This window comes from Palaemon carinicauda, chromosome 18 (assembly GCF_036898095.1).
Source record: "Palaemon carinicauda isolate YSFRI2023 chromosome 18, ASM3689809v2, whole genome shotgun sequence".
Classification (NCBI taxonomy): domain Eukaryota; kingdom Metazoa; phylum Arthropoda; class Malacostraca; order Decapoda; family Palaemonidae; genus Palaemon; species Palaemon carinicauda.
This window is the reverse complement of record NC_090742.1, coordinates 60,611,283-60,626,282: the sequence shown is the minus strand read 5'-3', so window position 1 is coordinate 60,626,282 and position 15,000 is coordinate 60,611,283. Positions and strand designations below refer to the sequence as shown.

General features: G+C 38.8%; 1 protein-coding gene across 1 annotated transcript in view; it reads left to right on the top strand.

Moving 5' to 3' along the window:
• LOC137657311 (uncharacterized) overlaps positions 1-12,201 on the top strand; it is a 36,275-nt gene extending 24,074 nt beyond the window's left edge. Inside the window, exons 7-13 of the mRNA XM_068391645.1 lie at positions 1-731; positions 1,968-2,321; positions 5,134-5,275; positions 6,506-6,666; positions 7,839-7,937; positions 10,136-10,252; positions 11,444-12,201. The exon at positions 1-731 is cut by the window's left edge and continues 241 nt beyond it. Of these exons, the coding sequence (XP_068247746.1) occupies positions 1-731; positions 1,968-2,321; positions 5,134-5,275; positions 6,506-6,666; positions 7,839-7,937; positions 10,136-10,252; positions 11,444-11,866 (2,027 nt within the window). The 3' untranslated portion in view covers positions 11,867-12,201. The remainder of the gene's footprint in view (positions 732-1,967; positions 2,322-5,133; positions 5,276-6,505; positions 6,667-7,838; positions 7,938-10,135; positions 10,253-11,443) is intronic.
• The last annotated feature ends 2,799 nt before the right edge of the window (positions 12,202-15,000 follow it).

Here is a 15,000-nt window from a genome sequence, read left to right as displayed (position 1 = left end):
ACCAGTTCTCCGGGTCCTGGCCTGTATTGGAACTGAAAGGGAAAACGTCTCGTTACACAGCCTCAATCGAGTCAGTTTGCCCCAAGGTAAGGAGCCGCCATGCCACTGTACATTTTCCATATAAAATGGGCTTCCTGGAGGCAAATCGGTGGTGCAGCATTTTGAAAGGATCTCTGGAAGTTCCAGAGAATGAAGAAGAGCATGGAAAGTCGGCCGAACTGGCTGGAAGGTTCATGAAACAGTGCACTTTTGGAGCAGGAATCTACTGGCTGGGAATTTCTAGAGATCATTCAGGCGAAGCCTGGCGAAAGCTAAGTAATAAAGAAAATCTCACATGGGATAAACTTATCCCTCCCTCTAAGTCTACAGATGCATATACGTGCGCTGTAGTTTTGTCTCCGGTGTTCAAGAACAATTGGTCTCCTGTTCCATGCGACGACAGGATTTGTCCAATATGCAGATTTACAGGACATCCAACTCTTCGCATGAGGGGTCTTTGCAAAGCGTCAAAATTTGACAAAATTTATACAATTAAGAATGGCAAGGGCGGAACTCCAGAGTTTCTTGGGCATTTTCTGACCGTTATCCGGTTAGTCAATAGGAATTGGTATATGAACATGACTTCAAATGAGACTGGCGTTTATGCGGTGACTGACCCTGGCCCGCTTTATGGTTATCCAATTGGAAGAAGATTATGGACCATCGAGGGAGATGAATGCCAGGTGGACAAGGTGAGAGTGATCCATTGAATCCAGTATTTAGGTGTTGTAGTTCAAACTTTATAGCTTTCAGTTAATTTAGTTTGATAGTTCAAACTTTACAATCATTAGGTAATTTAACTATGGGAGTTCAAATTTTATAACTACCAATTAATATTAGTACAGTAGTTCAAACTTTATAATCATCAGTAGATTTGAGAATGTTAGTTCAAATTTAATAATCACCAGGTAATTTTAAATATGGTGGCAGGAATAAAGTTTGCAAGTTGAGTATGTCAAGGAATCATCTTGCCATACAGTATATATCTCTTGTTTTTGTATGGAGTACTAATTAGATTGACCTAGAATCCAAATTACTTAGTTGATGCCATCAAGAAACTAATGAGTCAAGATAGCACACTTTTCAATAGTTTAGGCCTAGCAATGTAATCAGTATAAGTATTGGCACTGAACTCAGACTCAAGTAGTTACTTGACGTTCTCTTAAATATTGCTTTAGGTACAAAGTCTGCTATGCATAGTAGATACAAGAGTCTTAATAGAGATCTATCTATTTATTTACCAAGGCACTTCCCCCCATTTTGGGGGGTAGCCGACATAAAAAAGGAACAAAGGGGACTTTTCCTCTTTTCGCTCCTCCCATCCTGACGACGGATTCAGCAAATATCTACCAAATCAACAGTATGAAATTCGAACAATTAAAATATTGTAGCTTGTGAAATGATCTTCATAATCAGGTAGTTGGATCGGTGGAACTCAAAAAGTTCAAACTTGCAGCGAATGTTTTTATGTTGAAATTGTACTTCAGTAGTCTAACGGTCCATTTTTTTTTATTTTCTTAAGATAGAATCTTGTCTTCCTTCTTACTATATTCACCTATCCACATGACTAGTATGAAATTGTACTTCAGTAGTCTGTCGCTCCAATTCTTTTTACTTAAGATAGAATCTTGTCTTCCTACTTACTATATTGGACTTATCTACATGACTAGTAGGAAATTGTACTTCAGTAGTCTAACGGTCCATTTTTTTTTACTTTCTTAAGATAGAATCTTGTCTTCCTACTTACTATATTGGACTTATCTACATGACTAGTATAAAATTGTACTTCAGTAGTCTAACGGTCCATTTTTTTTTACTTTCTTAAGATAGAATCTTATCTTCCTTCTTACTATATTCACCTATCCACATGACTAGTATGAAATTGTACTTCAGTAGTCTGACGGTCTATATTTTTCTACTTTCTTCAGATAGAGCAGACCCTCCTTTTCACCCTTTGCCTGGGGAATGAATACACTTGCGACGATGGAAGCTGCATCCCCCGTCAGCAGCGATGCGACCAGAAGACCCAATGCGGTGACCTGAGCGATGAGAAGGACTGCTCGGTTATCATCCCTCCCTCGAGTTATTCCAGCGACATCCCTCCCCCTGCTTCCAGGGAGAGCCCCTTGGAGATCTCCTTCATGCAGGAGATCATCTCGGTGAAGGAGATGAACATAGCCGAGTTCAGGGTTGAGATCGACGTCTGTGAGACGCTGAAGTGGAAGGATTTCAGGCTCAGGTTCAGGAATCTTGAGGTGGGGAACTTCACCAACAGAGTCAAGGTGAGTTTTGTCGCAATGTCTCCTTATCTGTCTGTTCGTCTGGCTACCTAATTATTCGACCCGTTAAAAGAATACATTCTTCTATCCCACCGTTATCCCTACATTAAAGTGTCGGTTATGTGATGCGCCCTCTCCAATGCCTTCTATCAAAGGTATCCTCTTCCACCAGACTTCTCTCCATATCATCCTTCACCTTATCTCACTATCTATCTGCCTCCCTCTCGATCTTCCCCCCATAACAGGTTCCTCCCAAGCCCTCCTCGCTCCCTCCCCACCATCCATCCTCAACATGTCCCCACACCATCTGAGTCGTGGCACTCTTGTCATCTCTGAAATATTTACTACGCATGCCATCCTTCATCATTTTCCAATCTATCAAGCAGTGACATTCTCATAATCCACCTCGACATTCTCATCTCTGTTCTCTCAAGCTTTGCTTTCTCTTTTTGTCCTAGGGCCTACGTTTCTGATCCATACATCAACCCTTTTACCCCCAGGCTATTTGGAACTTTCCAACCCTTAACAGCTAGGCATTTTCTTTTTAAGCACATTTTGCAATATATATATTTTTTTTTTAAATTGCTCTAACAGCCTTAGTTTTCGTCATAGAGAGGTCAGGTTGGTCTCATTCTTTTGGAAAATGCCTGAAGTTTCTCATAAAGTTATAAAAAAATATGCAAAAAACGATGTAAATAGCAGTTTTTTGCAAGGACGTACCAGTACGTCCATGGGGGTAAAGGGATGAGTTTTGTGAAGCGTAAAAGTACGTCCATTGCGGGTAAAAGGGTTAACACTGGTCTTATTAGATATATACTGTACATTCTTGTGTAATAAGTAAATGCTTAGCTATTTTATATCATTGTAAGCATGGGCCTACTATTAAAACAGTTATCATTATTAGTACTTGCTAATCTACCACCCTAGGTGGAAAAGCGTGATGCTATAAGCCCGAGGGCTCCAACAGGGAAAATAGCCCAGTGAGGAAAAGGAATAAGGAGACTACAAGAGAAGTAATGAAAAATTAAAGTAAAATATTTTACGAACAGTGACAACATTAAAATAAATCTTTCATATATGAACTGTTAAAACTTTAAAAAGTCTAAGAAAGAGAAATACGATAGGATAGTGTGCCTGAGTGTAGCCTCAAGTAAGAGAACTCTAACCCAACTATTAAAATGAAATATTTTAATAACAGTAACAACATTGAAATAAATATTTCATATATAAATTATAATAACTAAAAAAAAAAAAAACAAGAGGAAGAGAAATAATATAGAATAGTGAGCCCGAGTGTACCCTCAAGCAAGAGAACTCTAACCCAAGACAGTGAAAGACCACGATACAGAGGTTATGGCACTATCCAAGACTAAAGAACAATGGTTTGTTTTTGAAGTGTCTTTTTCCTAGAAGGGCTCCTTACCATAGCTAAAGAGTCTCTTCTATCCTTATTTTTGACTAACATCAGTCATCAACTAATCATAGTTTTCTTTATCAAGCATCAGTTATTTTTTATTAGGAAATATATATTAACAATTGTTACCGCTAGAGAGTTATGGGGTCCTTTGACTGGCCAGACAGTATTACATTGGGTCCTTCTCTCTGGTTACTTTCTCTTTGCCTACACATATACCGAATAGTCTGGCCTATTCTTTACAGATTCTCTTCTGTCCTCATACACCTGACAACACTGAAATTACCAAACAATTCTTCTTTTCTCAAGGGGTTAACTACTGCACTGTAATTGTTCAGTGGCCACTTTCCTCTTGGTAAGGGTAGAAGAGACTCTTTAGCTATGCTAAGCAGCTCTTCTAGGAGAAGGACGCTCCAAACTCAAACCATTGTTCTCTAGTCTTGGGTAGTGCCATAACCTCTGTACCATTGTCTTCCACTTCCTTGTGTTAGAGTTCTCTTGCTTGAGGGGACACTCGGGCACGCTATTCTGTCATGTTTCTCTTCCTCTTGTTTTGTTCACGTTTTTATAATTTACTTAGGAAATATTTATTTTGATGTTACTATTCTTAAAATATTTTATTTTCCCTTATTTCCTTTCCTCACTGGGCTATTTCCCCTGTTGGAGCCCCTGGCCTTATAGCATACTGCTTTTCTAACAAGGGTTGTAGCTTAGCAAATAATAATAATAATAATAATAATAATAATAATAATAATAATAATAATAATATACATCTATGTTATTTCCACAGCCATCTGAAGTTCCCCGGATACCCGTAATGATATTACTACTACTACTACTACTAATAATAATAATAATAATAATGATATACATCTATGTTATTTCCACAGCCATCTGAAGTTCCCTGGATATCCGTAATGATATTACTACTACTACTACTACTACTACTGCTACTACTACTACTACTACTACTAATAATAATAATGATAATGATAATAATAATAATATACATCTATGTTATTTTCACAGCCATCTGAAGTTCCCTGGATACCCGTAATGATATTACTACTACTACTACTACTACTACTACTAATAATAATAATAATAATAATAATAATAATAATATACATCACATACATCATACATATACCAAAGGCACTTCCCCCAATTTTGGGGGGGGGGGGGTAGCCGACATCAACAATGAAACAAAACAAAAAAGGGGACCTCTACTCTCTATGTTCCTCCAGCCTAACCAGGGACTCAACCGAGTTCAGCTGGTACTGCTAGGGTGCCACAGCCCAACCTCCTACATTATCCACCACAGATGAAGCTTCATAATGCTGAGTCCCCTACTGCTGCTACCTCCGCGGATAATAATATACATCTATGTTATTTCCACAGCCATCTGAAGTTCCCTGGATCCCCGAATTTAACGTTCAATCTGAAGATCGAACTCTGGCCAGCACTACGACGAAATCTTCCGTGCTGTTCGTTCAGAGAGACAGCAATCCCCTACAGGAAAACGATACGTCCACGATAGAAGGTATTATACTCAATTTTTCTTAATGAGGCGCATTTGCACTGACTCCCAGCGGTGCCCTTTTAGCTCGGAAAAGTTTCCTGATCGCTGAATGGTTAGAGTCATTTAGTCCAGCCAATCAATAGCAGGAAACTTTTCCGAGCTAAAAGGGCACCCCTGCGAGTCGGTGCAAATCTGGCTCATTAAAAAGGTATTATACTCAATTTTTTTTAATGAGGCGCATTTGCACTGACTCGCAGCGGTGCCCTTTTAGCTCGGAAAAGTTTCCTGATCGCTGATTGGTTAGAGTCATCTAGTCCAACCAATCAGATAGCAGGAAACTTTTCCGAGCTAAAAGGGCACCCCTGCGAGTCTGGCTCACTAAATTTATTTTTAATGAGGCGCATTTGCACTGACTCGCAGCGGTGCCCTTTTAGCTCGGAAAAGTTTCCTGATCGCTGATTGGTTAGAGACATCTAGTCCAGCCAATCAGATAGTAGGAAATTTTTCCGAGCTAAAATGGCACCCCTGCGAGTCGGTGCAAATCTGCCTCACTAAAAAAAAATTGACAATAGTGTGAACAGTATAATTCAGAAGTCTGTTGACATTTTCTTGGGTGGCTGAACCTAACGCATTCTGTACCATGGTTTTCCAATGTCTTGGGGTAGAGTTCTCTTGTTTGAGGGTACACTCAGGCACACTATTCTTCTCTTTTTATTATTTACTTTCCTCACTGGGCTATTTTCCCTGCTGGGGCCCTTATCGGGCTTACAGCATCCTGTTTTTGCAGCTAGGGTTGTAGTTTAGCTATTACCATGGTTTTCCACTGTCTTGGGGTAGAGTTCTCTTGTTTGAGGGTACACTCAGGCACACTATTCTATTCGTTTTATTATTTACTTTCCTCATTGGGCTATTTTATCTGTTGGGGCCCTTATGGGGCTTACAGCATCCTGCTTTTCAAACTAGGGTTGTAACTTAGCAAATAATAATAATAATAATAATAATAATAATAATAGGAAAAGCATGTCCGTCAAATAAGGGTTTGTACATCCGTAGAGCTTTTACATTTCTTTCCTTACCAATCTATTTATGTAATCATAAATATGTCATCATCAGCATTATTACTAGAGAATAAAACTAGATCAGGGCACCACAATTGAACGAAATAATATCTGCACATTCTAATCAACATTATTAAAGCCATAGATTTACTGATAAAAGCAAATCTGAACAAAAATGGTATCTTTTTTCCAGACGAAATCTTCGAAGGAGACAGAAACACCCTCGTTCTTATGACCTGTTATACCCTGGCCTTCTCGTGTCAGTTCAACCTGAGGAGGTATCCCTTCGACACGCAGTTCTGCTCAGTCATTTTCCTGGGTAACCAGTTCAACACCAATTTGAAATACATCATCGTGAGTTTTCTAAGGCGTCTTTTTAATATTAGTTTTTGAGTTCGTGGATTTTTCATTTTCTTCTAGTTTTAAAAAAGATTCCATTTAGCTTTTTTTTTTACTTTGTAAGCTTTCTGATTTGTTTATTTAATGTTCTGGAATTATTATTATTATTATTATTATTATTATTATTATTATTATTATTATTATTATTATTATCATTATTATTATTATTATTATTATTATTATTATTATTATCCCGCATAGGCCAGGCTTTTTATAATGTATGTTTTTGATTTTTATAGTAAACTGAAATTAAGACTATCCACTGAAATACCGATTTGAAAATAATATATATTACATACATCTGTCCCTGACAATTCTCTACCGAATAAAGAGACATATTAAAGAGAGAGAGAGAGAGAGAGAGAGAGAGAGAGAGAGAGAGAGAGGGAGAGAGAGAGAGAGGGAGAGAGAGAGAGAGAGAGAGAGAGAGAGAATATAATTTTGATTTAATCATATTGTTGTTAAGGGAACATTAACAATAGAAGATATTGTATAGGATTTTATTTTGATTTTCGAACTTAAACTTGATAAAGAGTCTTACAAACATACACACACACAAACCCACACACATACACACACACAGACATATATATATATATATATATATATATATATATATATATATATATATATATATAATTTTATATATATGTATATATATATATATATATATATATATATATATATATATATATATATATATATATAGTATATTGCATAATATGCTCTGGGGCTTGTAGCTTTGTGCTTTCCCAGATAGAATAATAATAATAATAATAATGATAATAATAATAATAATAATAATAATAATAATAATAATAATAATATATCAAAAAATAGAAAGAGTAAAATCACGAGATGTATTGCAACTAAAACTTCTGGTTCTTTACCCTCTCCTATTATAAGGAAGAATTAAAACCTCTACATTATATATCATTATTACTATTTACTATTACTAGCCAAGCTACAACCTTAGTTGGAAAAGCAAGATTTTACTAGCCCTAGGGCTCCAATAAGAAAAATAAGTAAAGAGAGGAAATGTGAAAATAGCAATTAAAATGTATATAAGTAATGAATAAGAGATATATTTCAAATTTTAAGATCAGTAAAGTATTTCTTCATGGCAGGATTCCGTGGACTTCATCGGCAACCGAAGGCTTCTGGAGTATGAGATAACGAACGTCACCTCTGAGATCGTCAAGATAAACAGGGAGATGGCCATTAAGGTAAGCAGTTATCGTAATTTTCTTTAACGCCTTAGCTCCAGAATGGATTCCACCTCTGGCTTCGCTGAGAATCTTTTAATATGAGGTTGTTGCCCTTATCTCAAGAGTAGATTCCACCTTTGGCTTCTCAGGGAGTCTTTTGATATGAAGACAAGAGGCTCTTGTCTCCAGATGAGATTCCTCCTTTGGCTTCTCAGGGAGTCTTTTGATATGGGGGATTCCACCTCTTGCTTCTGAGGGTGTCTTTTGATATGAAGACAAGAGGCTCTTGTCTCCAGAGGAGATTCCACCTTTGGCTTCTCAGGGAGTCTTTTGATATGGGGGATTCCACCTCTGGCTTCTGAGGGAGTCTTTTGATAAGAAGACAAGAGGCTCTTGTCTCCAAAGGGTATTCCACCTTTGGCTTCTCATGGAGTCTTTTGATATGAAGTCATGAGGCTCTTGTCTCCAAAGGGGATTCCACCTCTGGCTTCTAAGGGAGTCTTTTGATATGAAGACAAGAGGCTCTTGTCTCCAGAGGAGATTCCACCTTTGGCTTCTCAGGGAGTCTTTTAATATGAAGTCATGAGGCTCTTGTCTCCAAAGGGGATTTTACCTCTGGCTTCTCAGGGAGTCTTTTGATATGAAGTCATGAGGCTCTTGTCTCCAAAGGGGATTCTACCTCTGGCTTTTGAGGGAGTCTTTTGATATGAAGACAAGACGCTCTTGTCTCCAGAGGAGATTCCACCTTTGGCTTCTCAGGGAGTCTTTTAATATGAAGTCATGAGGCTCTTGTCTCCAGAGGGGATTCCACCTTTGGCTTCACGCCTACATGAAAAATACATCAATAAGTGAAGTTAAGGCAAAAGAACATTATATTTGAATTGTTGCGCATCTGTTATATCAGTCTGTTCGTTATAGTAGGGCATCGCTACACAGCCAGTAAACGTAAGTTTATTAAAACAATGTTAAAAGGCAATACTAAATTCTGGTAATGTTTTCCTAGACTAGACTAGCCTAGCCTAGCCTAGCCTAAACGAGACTAGACTAGCCTAGCCTAACCTTGCCTAAACGAGACTACACTAGCCTAGCCTAGCCTAGCCTAAACGAGACTAGACTAGCCTAGCCTAGCCTAGCCTAGCCTAAACTAGACTAGACTAGATTAGACTGGACTAGCCTAGCCTAGACTAGAAGCCCTTTGCTCCAGAGGGGATTCCACCTCTGGTTTCTCAGGGGATCTTTTGATATAAGGTTAAGAGGCCCTTGGCTCCAGAGGTGATTCCACTGCTGGATTCTCAAGGAGTCTTTTGATATGAAGTTAAGAAGCCCTTGGCTCCAGAGGGGAGTCCACTGCTGGATTCTCAAGGAGTCTTTTGATATGAAGTTAAGAAGCCCTTGGCTCCAGAGGTGATTCCACTGCTGGATTCTCAAGGAGTCTTTTGATATGAAGTTAAGAAGCCCTTGGCTCCAGAGGGGAGTCCACTGCTGGATTCTCAAGGAGTCTTTTGATATGAAGTTAAGAAGCCCTTGGCTCCAGAGGGGAGTCCACTGCTGGATTCTCAAGGAGTCTTTTGATATGAAGTTAAGAAGCCCTTGGCTCCAGAGGGGAGTCCACTGCTGGATTCTCAGAGAGTCTTTTGATATGAAGTTAAGAAGCCCTTGGCTCCAGAGGGGAGTCCACTGCTGGACTATCAGAGAGTATTTTGATATGAAGTTAAGAGACCCTAACTGTCTTTACAATAGTTGTGTACCCATACAGTAACAAAATAACTGCGAAGTACCTAATTCAATGTTGTGGTTAACATTGCGAAACTAATTTCTCAGATTGGGTTTCACGTTGGTAAGGTTAGTTTAGTAGTACCTGGACCACGGAAAATCAATATTATTATTATTATTATTATTATTATTATTATTATTATTAGTAGTAGTAGTAGTAGTAGTAGTAGTAGTAGTAGTAGTAGTAGTAGAATGAAATCCACTACCATGAAGATCTGGCTTACCATTACTCTACAACAGTTTCCTTTCTGGAGAAATAACTTTTTCAACAATATGAATTCCTAATATTTCCCAAGATAAGAGACCCACCAATTAACTTAGATACTTCTCTCCTCATGATTGCAATTTTGTTTGGAGTAAATTGAATATGTAACCCTTGAGGTAAAAAAAAAAGTGTAGCCTTAATAAGATATGCAACCTTTCAATTTCTCATTTTTGAACAGGTAGGACTGGAGTTTAAGAACCAATACGCCTTCTACATCGGTAATGCCTTCATTCCAAGCGGACTTTTGATAATCATATGCTATCTGACATTCTTGTTCGATCTGGATGACTTCCAGGTTAGTAGCTCAAGTTGTTTACAAGACGTTTTCTAATTCCCATTTGCAAACTCTCACAGGTATGAAGGGTGCTTTTTTGGTATGAGATTTCAGAAATTATTGCGCTACCAAAGGCAAGAGAACAATGGTTAGATTTGGAGTGCCCTCCTAGAAGAGCTACTTACTATAGCTAAAGAGTCTCTTCTACCCTTACCAAGGGGAAAGTGGCCACTGAACAATTACAGTGCAGTATTTAATCCCTTGGATGAAGAAGAATTGTTTGATGGTATGTAAGTTTGATAACACTTGAAGGTCTTAGTCCAGGTTGAGTGAATCAATATAAAATACAAGTACCAGGGGCTCCAACAGGGAAAATAGCCCAGTGAAGAAAGGAAACAAGGAAAAATAGAATATCCTAGGAACAACAACTTTAAAATAAATATTTCCTAAATAAACTATAAAAATTTAAAATAACAAGAGGAAGAGAAATAAGACAGAAAAGTGTGCCCGTGTGTACCCTCAAGCAAGAGAACTCTAACCCAAGATAGTGGAAGTCCACGGTACATAAGCTTTGTAATCCTATCAATCAATCTTCATAAATAGTTTTTAAGGCTTTGGAATCAGTCGTCATTCAAAAGAACAACATACACTTCAAATATCTCGATGAAGCAATATTGAAAGTCTGATCAATAAAAATCTAGAATGCTTCACGGTTGCCCTCTCTTGGAGGACTTGCTTCAGCTTTGGGGTAAACTGTATTACCTCTAAATCAAAGTAAAGCTGTAGGAAGCAATTTATCACAGCCTATATTATCCTCAAATGTAGTTAAAACTGTAGAATGGTACACATAACGCACCTTATATCAACCTCAAATGTAGACAAAATTGGAATGCTTCACTTTTTGCAGCCTATATCAACTTCTAATTTAGATAAACCGGAATGCTTCACTTTTCGCAGCCTATATGATCCTCAAATTTAGATAGAACTAGAACACTTCACTTTTTGCAGCCAATATCAACCTAAAATTTTAGAGGAGACCAGAGGGTTTCACTTATACTTTATATCAACCAACCTGAAATTTAGATAAAATTAGAGTGCTTCACTATTCGCACTCAACTTTCATAAGTCACTAGAATGCTTCACTTTTCGCAGGCCACATCACCCCTGATTTCTATACACAAGTCGACTGAAATCCGTCCAATGTATTTACAGGATCGAATCATGGTGTCTCTAACATCCCTGTTAGTTCTAACGGGACTCCTCACCCAGACGAACCAGGCAGTGCCCCACACGGCCTACATGAAGTACATCGACGTGTGGTACGCTTGCTTGATCATCTTTGACTTCTGCATGGTAGTCACCCTGGTGGTCGTGGAAGTCTATCGCCTCCGAGGGAAGAACAAAGTAGACACTATCCTGCATATGAAAGTCGGAAGTCGGAAACCCCTGCGTATGTTCGAGGTTTCGAGTAATTCTTGGCGTTTCCCAAAGCATATCTCTTCCATGAAGCTGTTTCAGAGTCTGATGGAGATGGATCGCGACTTCCTGATCAACCGAGGCGCCATCTTTTTCTTTCCCGCTGTGGGTCTGACTTTTCAAATTTTGTTTATCTCTCTCGCTCTCAGCTTCATCTGAACTACTAAAGCAGGTTGATGTAATTTTTGGCTTTTCGTAGATACCACACATGCAAGTTGCTCTCTTACGCCTTTTCTCTCATATCATAAATCATTGTTGTAATCCTCGTTCACCTACCTAGAGACCATCTGATTGTAACCAGTATGTAATACTCACATATGAATTGAGATTCAGAAAAGAAGATTCAGAAGAGACACTCATTATAATCTCTGTCACATTGCCCTATGAAGGAATCCTTTTTGCCACTCATACCTGCAACATCATCAGCGAATGGTATATTTCCAGATTTCTATCAGAGTATACTGGATTCTTGAGTAGATGACCTTATGGAGAAATAAAACCACCTACACGCTAGTCTGTTTAATTATCCTGAAATGATGGGAAAAGTGTGCATTTAAGTTTCAGTTGGTGTTGTTTTGGTATGCGATATCATTTATGGCATAATCTCAGAAATTATTCTTTCGCTTTGGTATGCGATCTCAATATTTTTAATAGGTAGAAAAAACAAGAATAATAGAAAATCTAATGGTTCATGCTTCGCCGTGCACTCGCTTCGCCGTGCGCTCGCTTCGCTCGCAAAAAAGTAGACATCAAGTTCCGTATGTACTGGCAAGCGGTAAGGTTGAGCTGTGCACGCCAACATTAATTATTGATTATTATTTCTTAGATAATTATTCCCGGTATATATTTATTTGTTTAGAAAATCTAATGGTTCTTGCTTCGCAGTGAAATGAAGTGAGACCGCTACTATCAGGCGAGATCGCATACCAAAGCAAAAACACGACTTTGAGATCGCATACCAAAACAGCATCTTTCACTTTTATAACCATAAATAGCTTCTCACTACTGAAGAATGGTTTAAGAGAAAAGCAATATATGGCATCTATTAGTAGTACATATGTCCGCCAGTGGAATCAGAAGACATTAACCATACATGTACTGCCATTAAACCCTATCCATTACCCGCTTGGTAGGGATAACGTCTTGATGATATAACTTCCGTTATATCTATCTATCTATCTATATATATATATATATATATATATATCGTCGTCGGCGCCCACTCGTGTCCAAGTATTGGGTTCTGTCGTTAGCCATCAGCCTCCTATCAGAAGAAGGGTGGAGGAAATGACAGAATGCCAGTAGCTGGGTATATTGTTTTGGGTGGTCGTGGCTTTGCAACGGCCACGCACACACACTTGGCCCACATCGTTTTCACCGCGGCTCAAGACATATGAGACAGGCGGCTTCTCCGATGTTGGTTGCATCGGGCTGCCGGGTTCTTGTTATGTCAAGGCCCGCCTTGTTGCCTGCCCGATAGGCATTTCCCTCTTCCGCCGGCGCTGGGAAGCTCCGCCGTTGGGGTCTTGTTTGGTTTGGTTTGGTTTGATTTTGGAGTTTTCCTTCTCCTAGCCTTTGCCTATCTAAAATAAAGGAGAAGGCCTATAGGGGTCCAGTCTTGGTCTGGTCTCTCAGAACTGGCCTTAGCGGTATGGTTGAGCCTGCCAGGGTGGATAAACTACCCCACTGCCATTGCCCAGCCCATCATTGAGACACTCAAGCCCCTCTACTGCAGCAAAGTGCTGGACCATCAGAGGGGATATATATATATATATATATATAGGTAGTAGGTTGGCCAGGGCACCAGCCACCCGTTGAGATACTACCGCTAGAGAGTTATAGGGTCTTTTGACTGGCCAGGCAGTACTACATTGGATCCTTCTCTCTGGTTACTGTTCATTTTCCCTTTGCCTACACACATACACTGAATAGTGTGGCCTATTCATTTCATACTCTCCCCCTGTCCTCATACACCTGACAAGACAAATTACCAAACAATTCTTCTTCACACAAGTGGTTAACTATTGCACTATAATTGCTCAGTGGCTACTTTCCTCTTGGTAAGGGTAGAAGAGACTCTTTGGCTATGGTGAGAAGCTCTTCTAGGAAAAGGACACTCCTAAATCAAACCACTGTTCTCTAGTCTTGGGTAGTGCCATAGCCTCTGTACCATGGTTTTCCACTGTTTTGGGACAGAGTTCTCTTGCTTGAGGGTTCACTCAGGCACACAATTTTATCTGTTTCCTTTCCTCACTGGGCTATTTTGCCTTTTGGAGCCCTTGGGCTTATAGCATCTTGCTTTTCCAACTAGGATTGTGTCTTAGCTAATAATAATAATAATGATAATAATAATAATAATAATAAATAGGTTTGTATATATAAAACGAATTACAATTAAAACATTTTCCCCCAAGTCAACTTAACTTTACTCGAATGTCAAGTGATTAAAACTATAGTTATTAATTAAATCACTTAAGTCAAATGAGGTGTTGTATTTACAGTAGAATGGAACCGTGAAGTTTCTTCGCCTTGGCCTACGTAGTCCTTGGCAGTAACTATTTTTTTTTATTAGTGACGCTTAGTGCTCTCCACGCTTCTTGTATTTGTTCATTTTTCTTCGTACAGCAAACAATGATACGTCATTCTTTACTGCTTTTGTACAAAGAATGCTTTTGGAAAGTTTGTTTTTACTGCCGACTTATGTTAGTCCGAAACCCAGAAATGACAGGACGTTAGAAGTGTTTGTCCGTGCATAATTCCGGTCGAGTTCCCGGTAACCTAGACTGCGGCTGGTCTTGGTAACATAAACACAAAACACACAATGTGTTTGCTTATGTAGTTTTTGTATCCCAAATGGTTACGAGGGTCAGCCATATTATTATTATTATTATTTGCGAAGCTACAACCCTAGTTGGAAAAGCAGGATGCTATAATCCCAGGGGGCTCCAGTAGGGAAAATAGCCAAGTGAGGAAAGAAAACAAGGAAAAATAAGATAATTTAATAGAGACATTAAAATAAATATCTCCTATATAAACTATATAAACTCTAACAAAACAGGAGGAAGAGAAATAAGATAGAATAGTCTGCCCAAGTGTACCCTCAAGCAAGAGAACTCGAACCCAAGACAGTGGAAGACCATGGTACAGAGGTTATGGCACTACCCAAGACTACAGAACATTGGGTTGATTTTGAGGTGACCTTCTCCTAGAAGAGCTGCTTACCATAGCTAAAGAGTCTCTTCTACCCTTAGAAAGGGGAAAGTGGCCACTGAACAATTACATTGTAGTAGTTA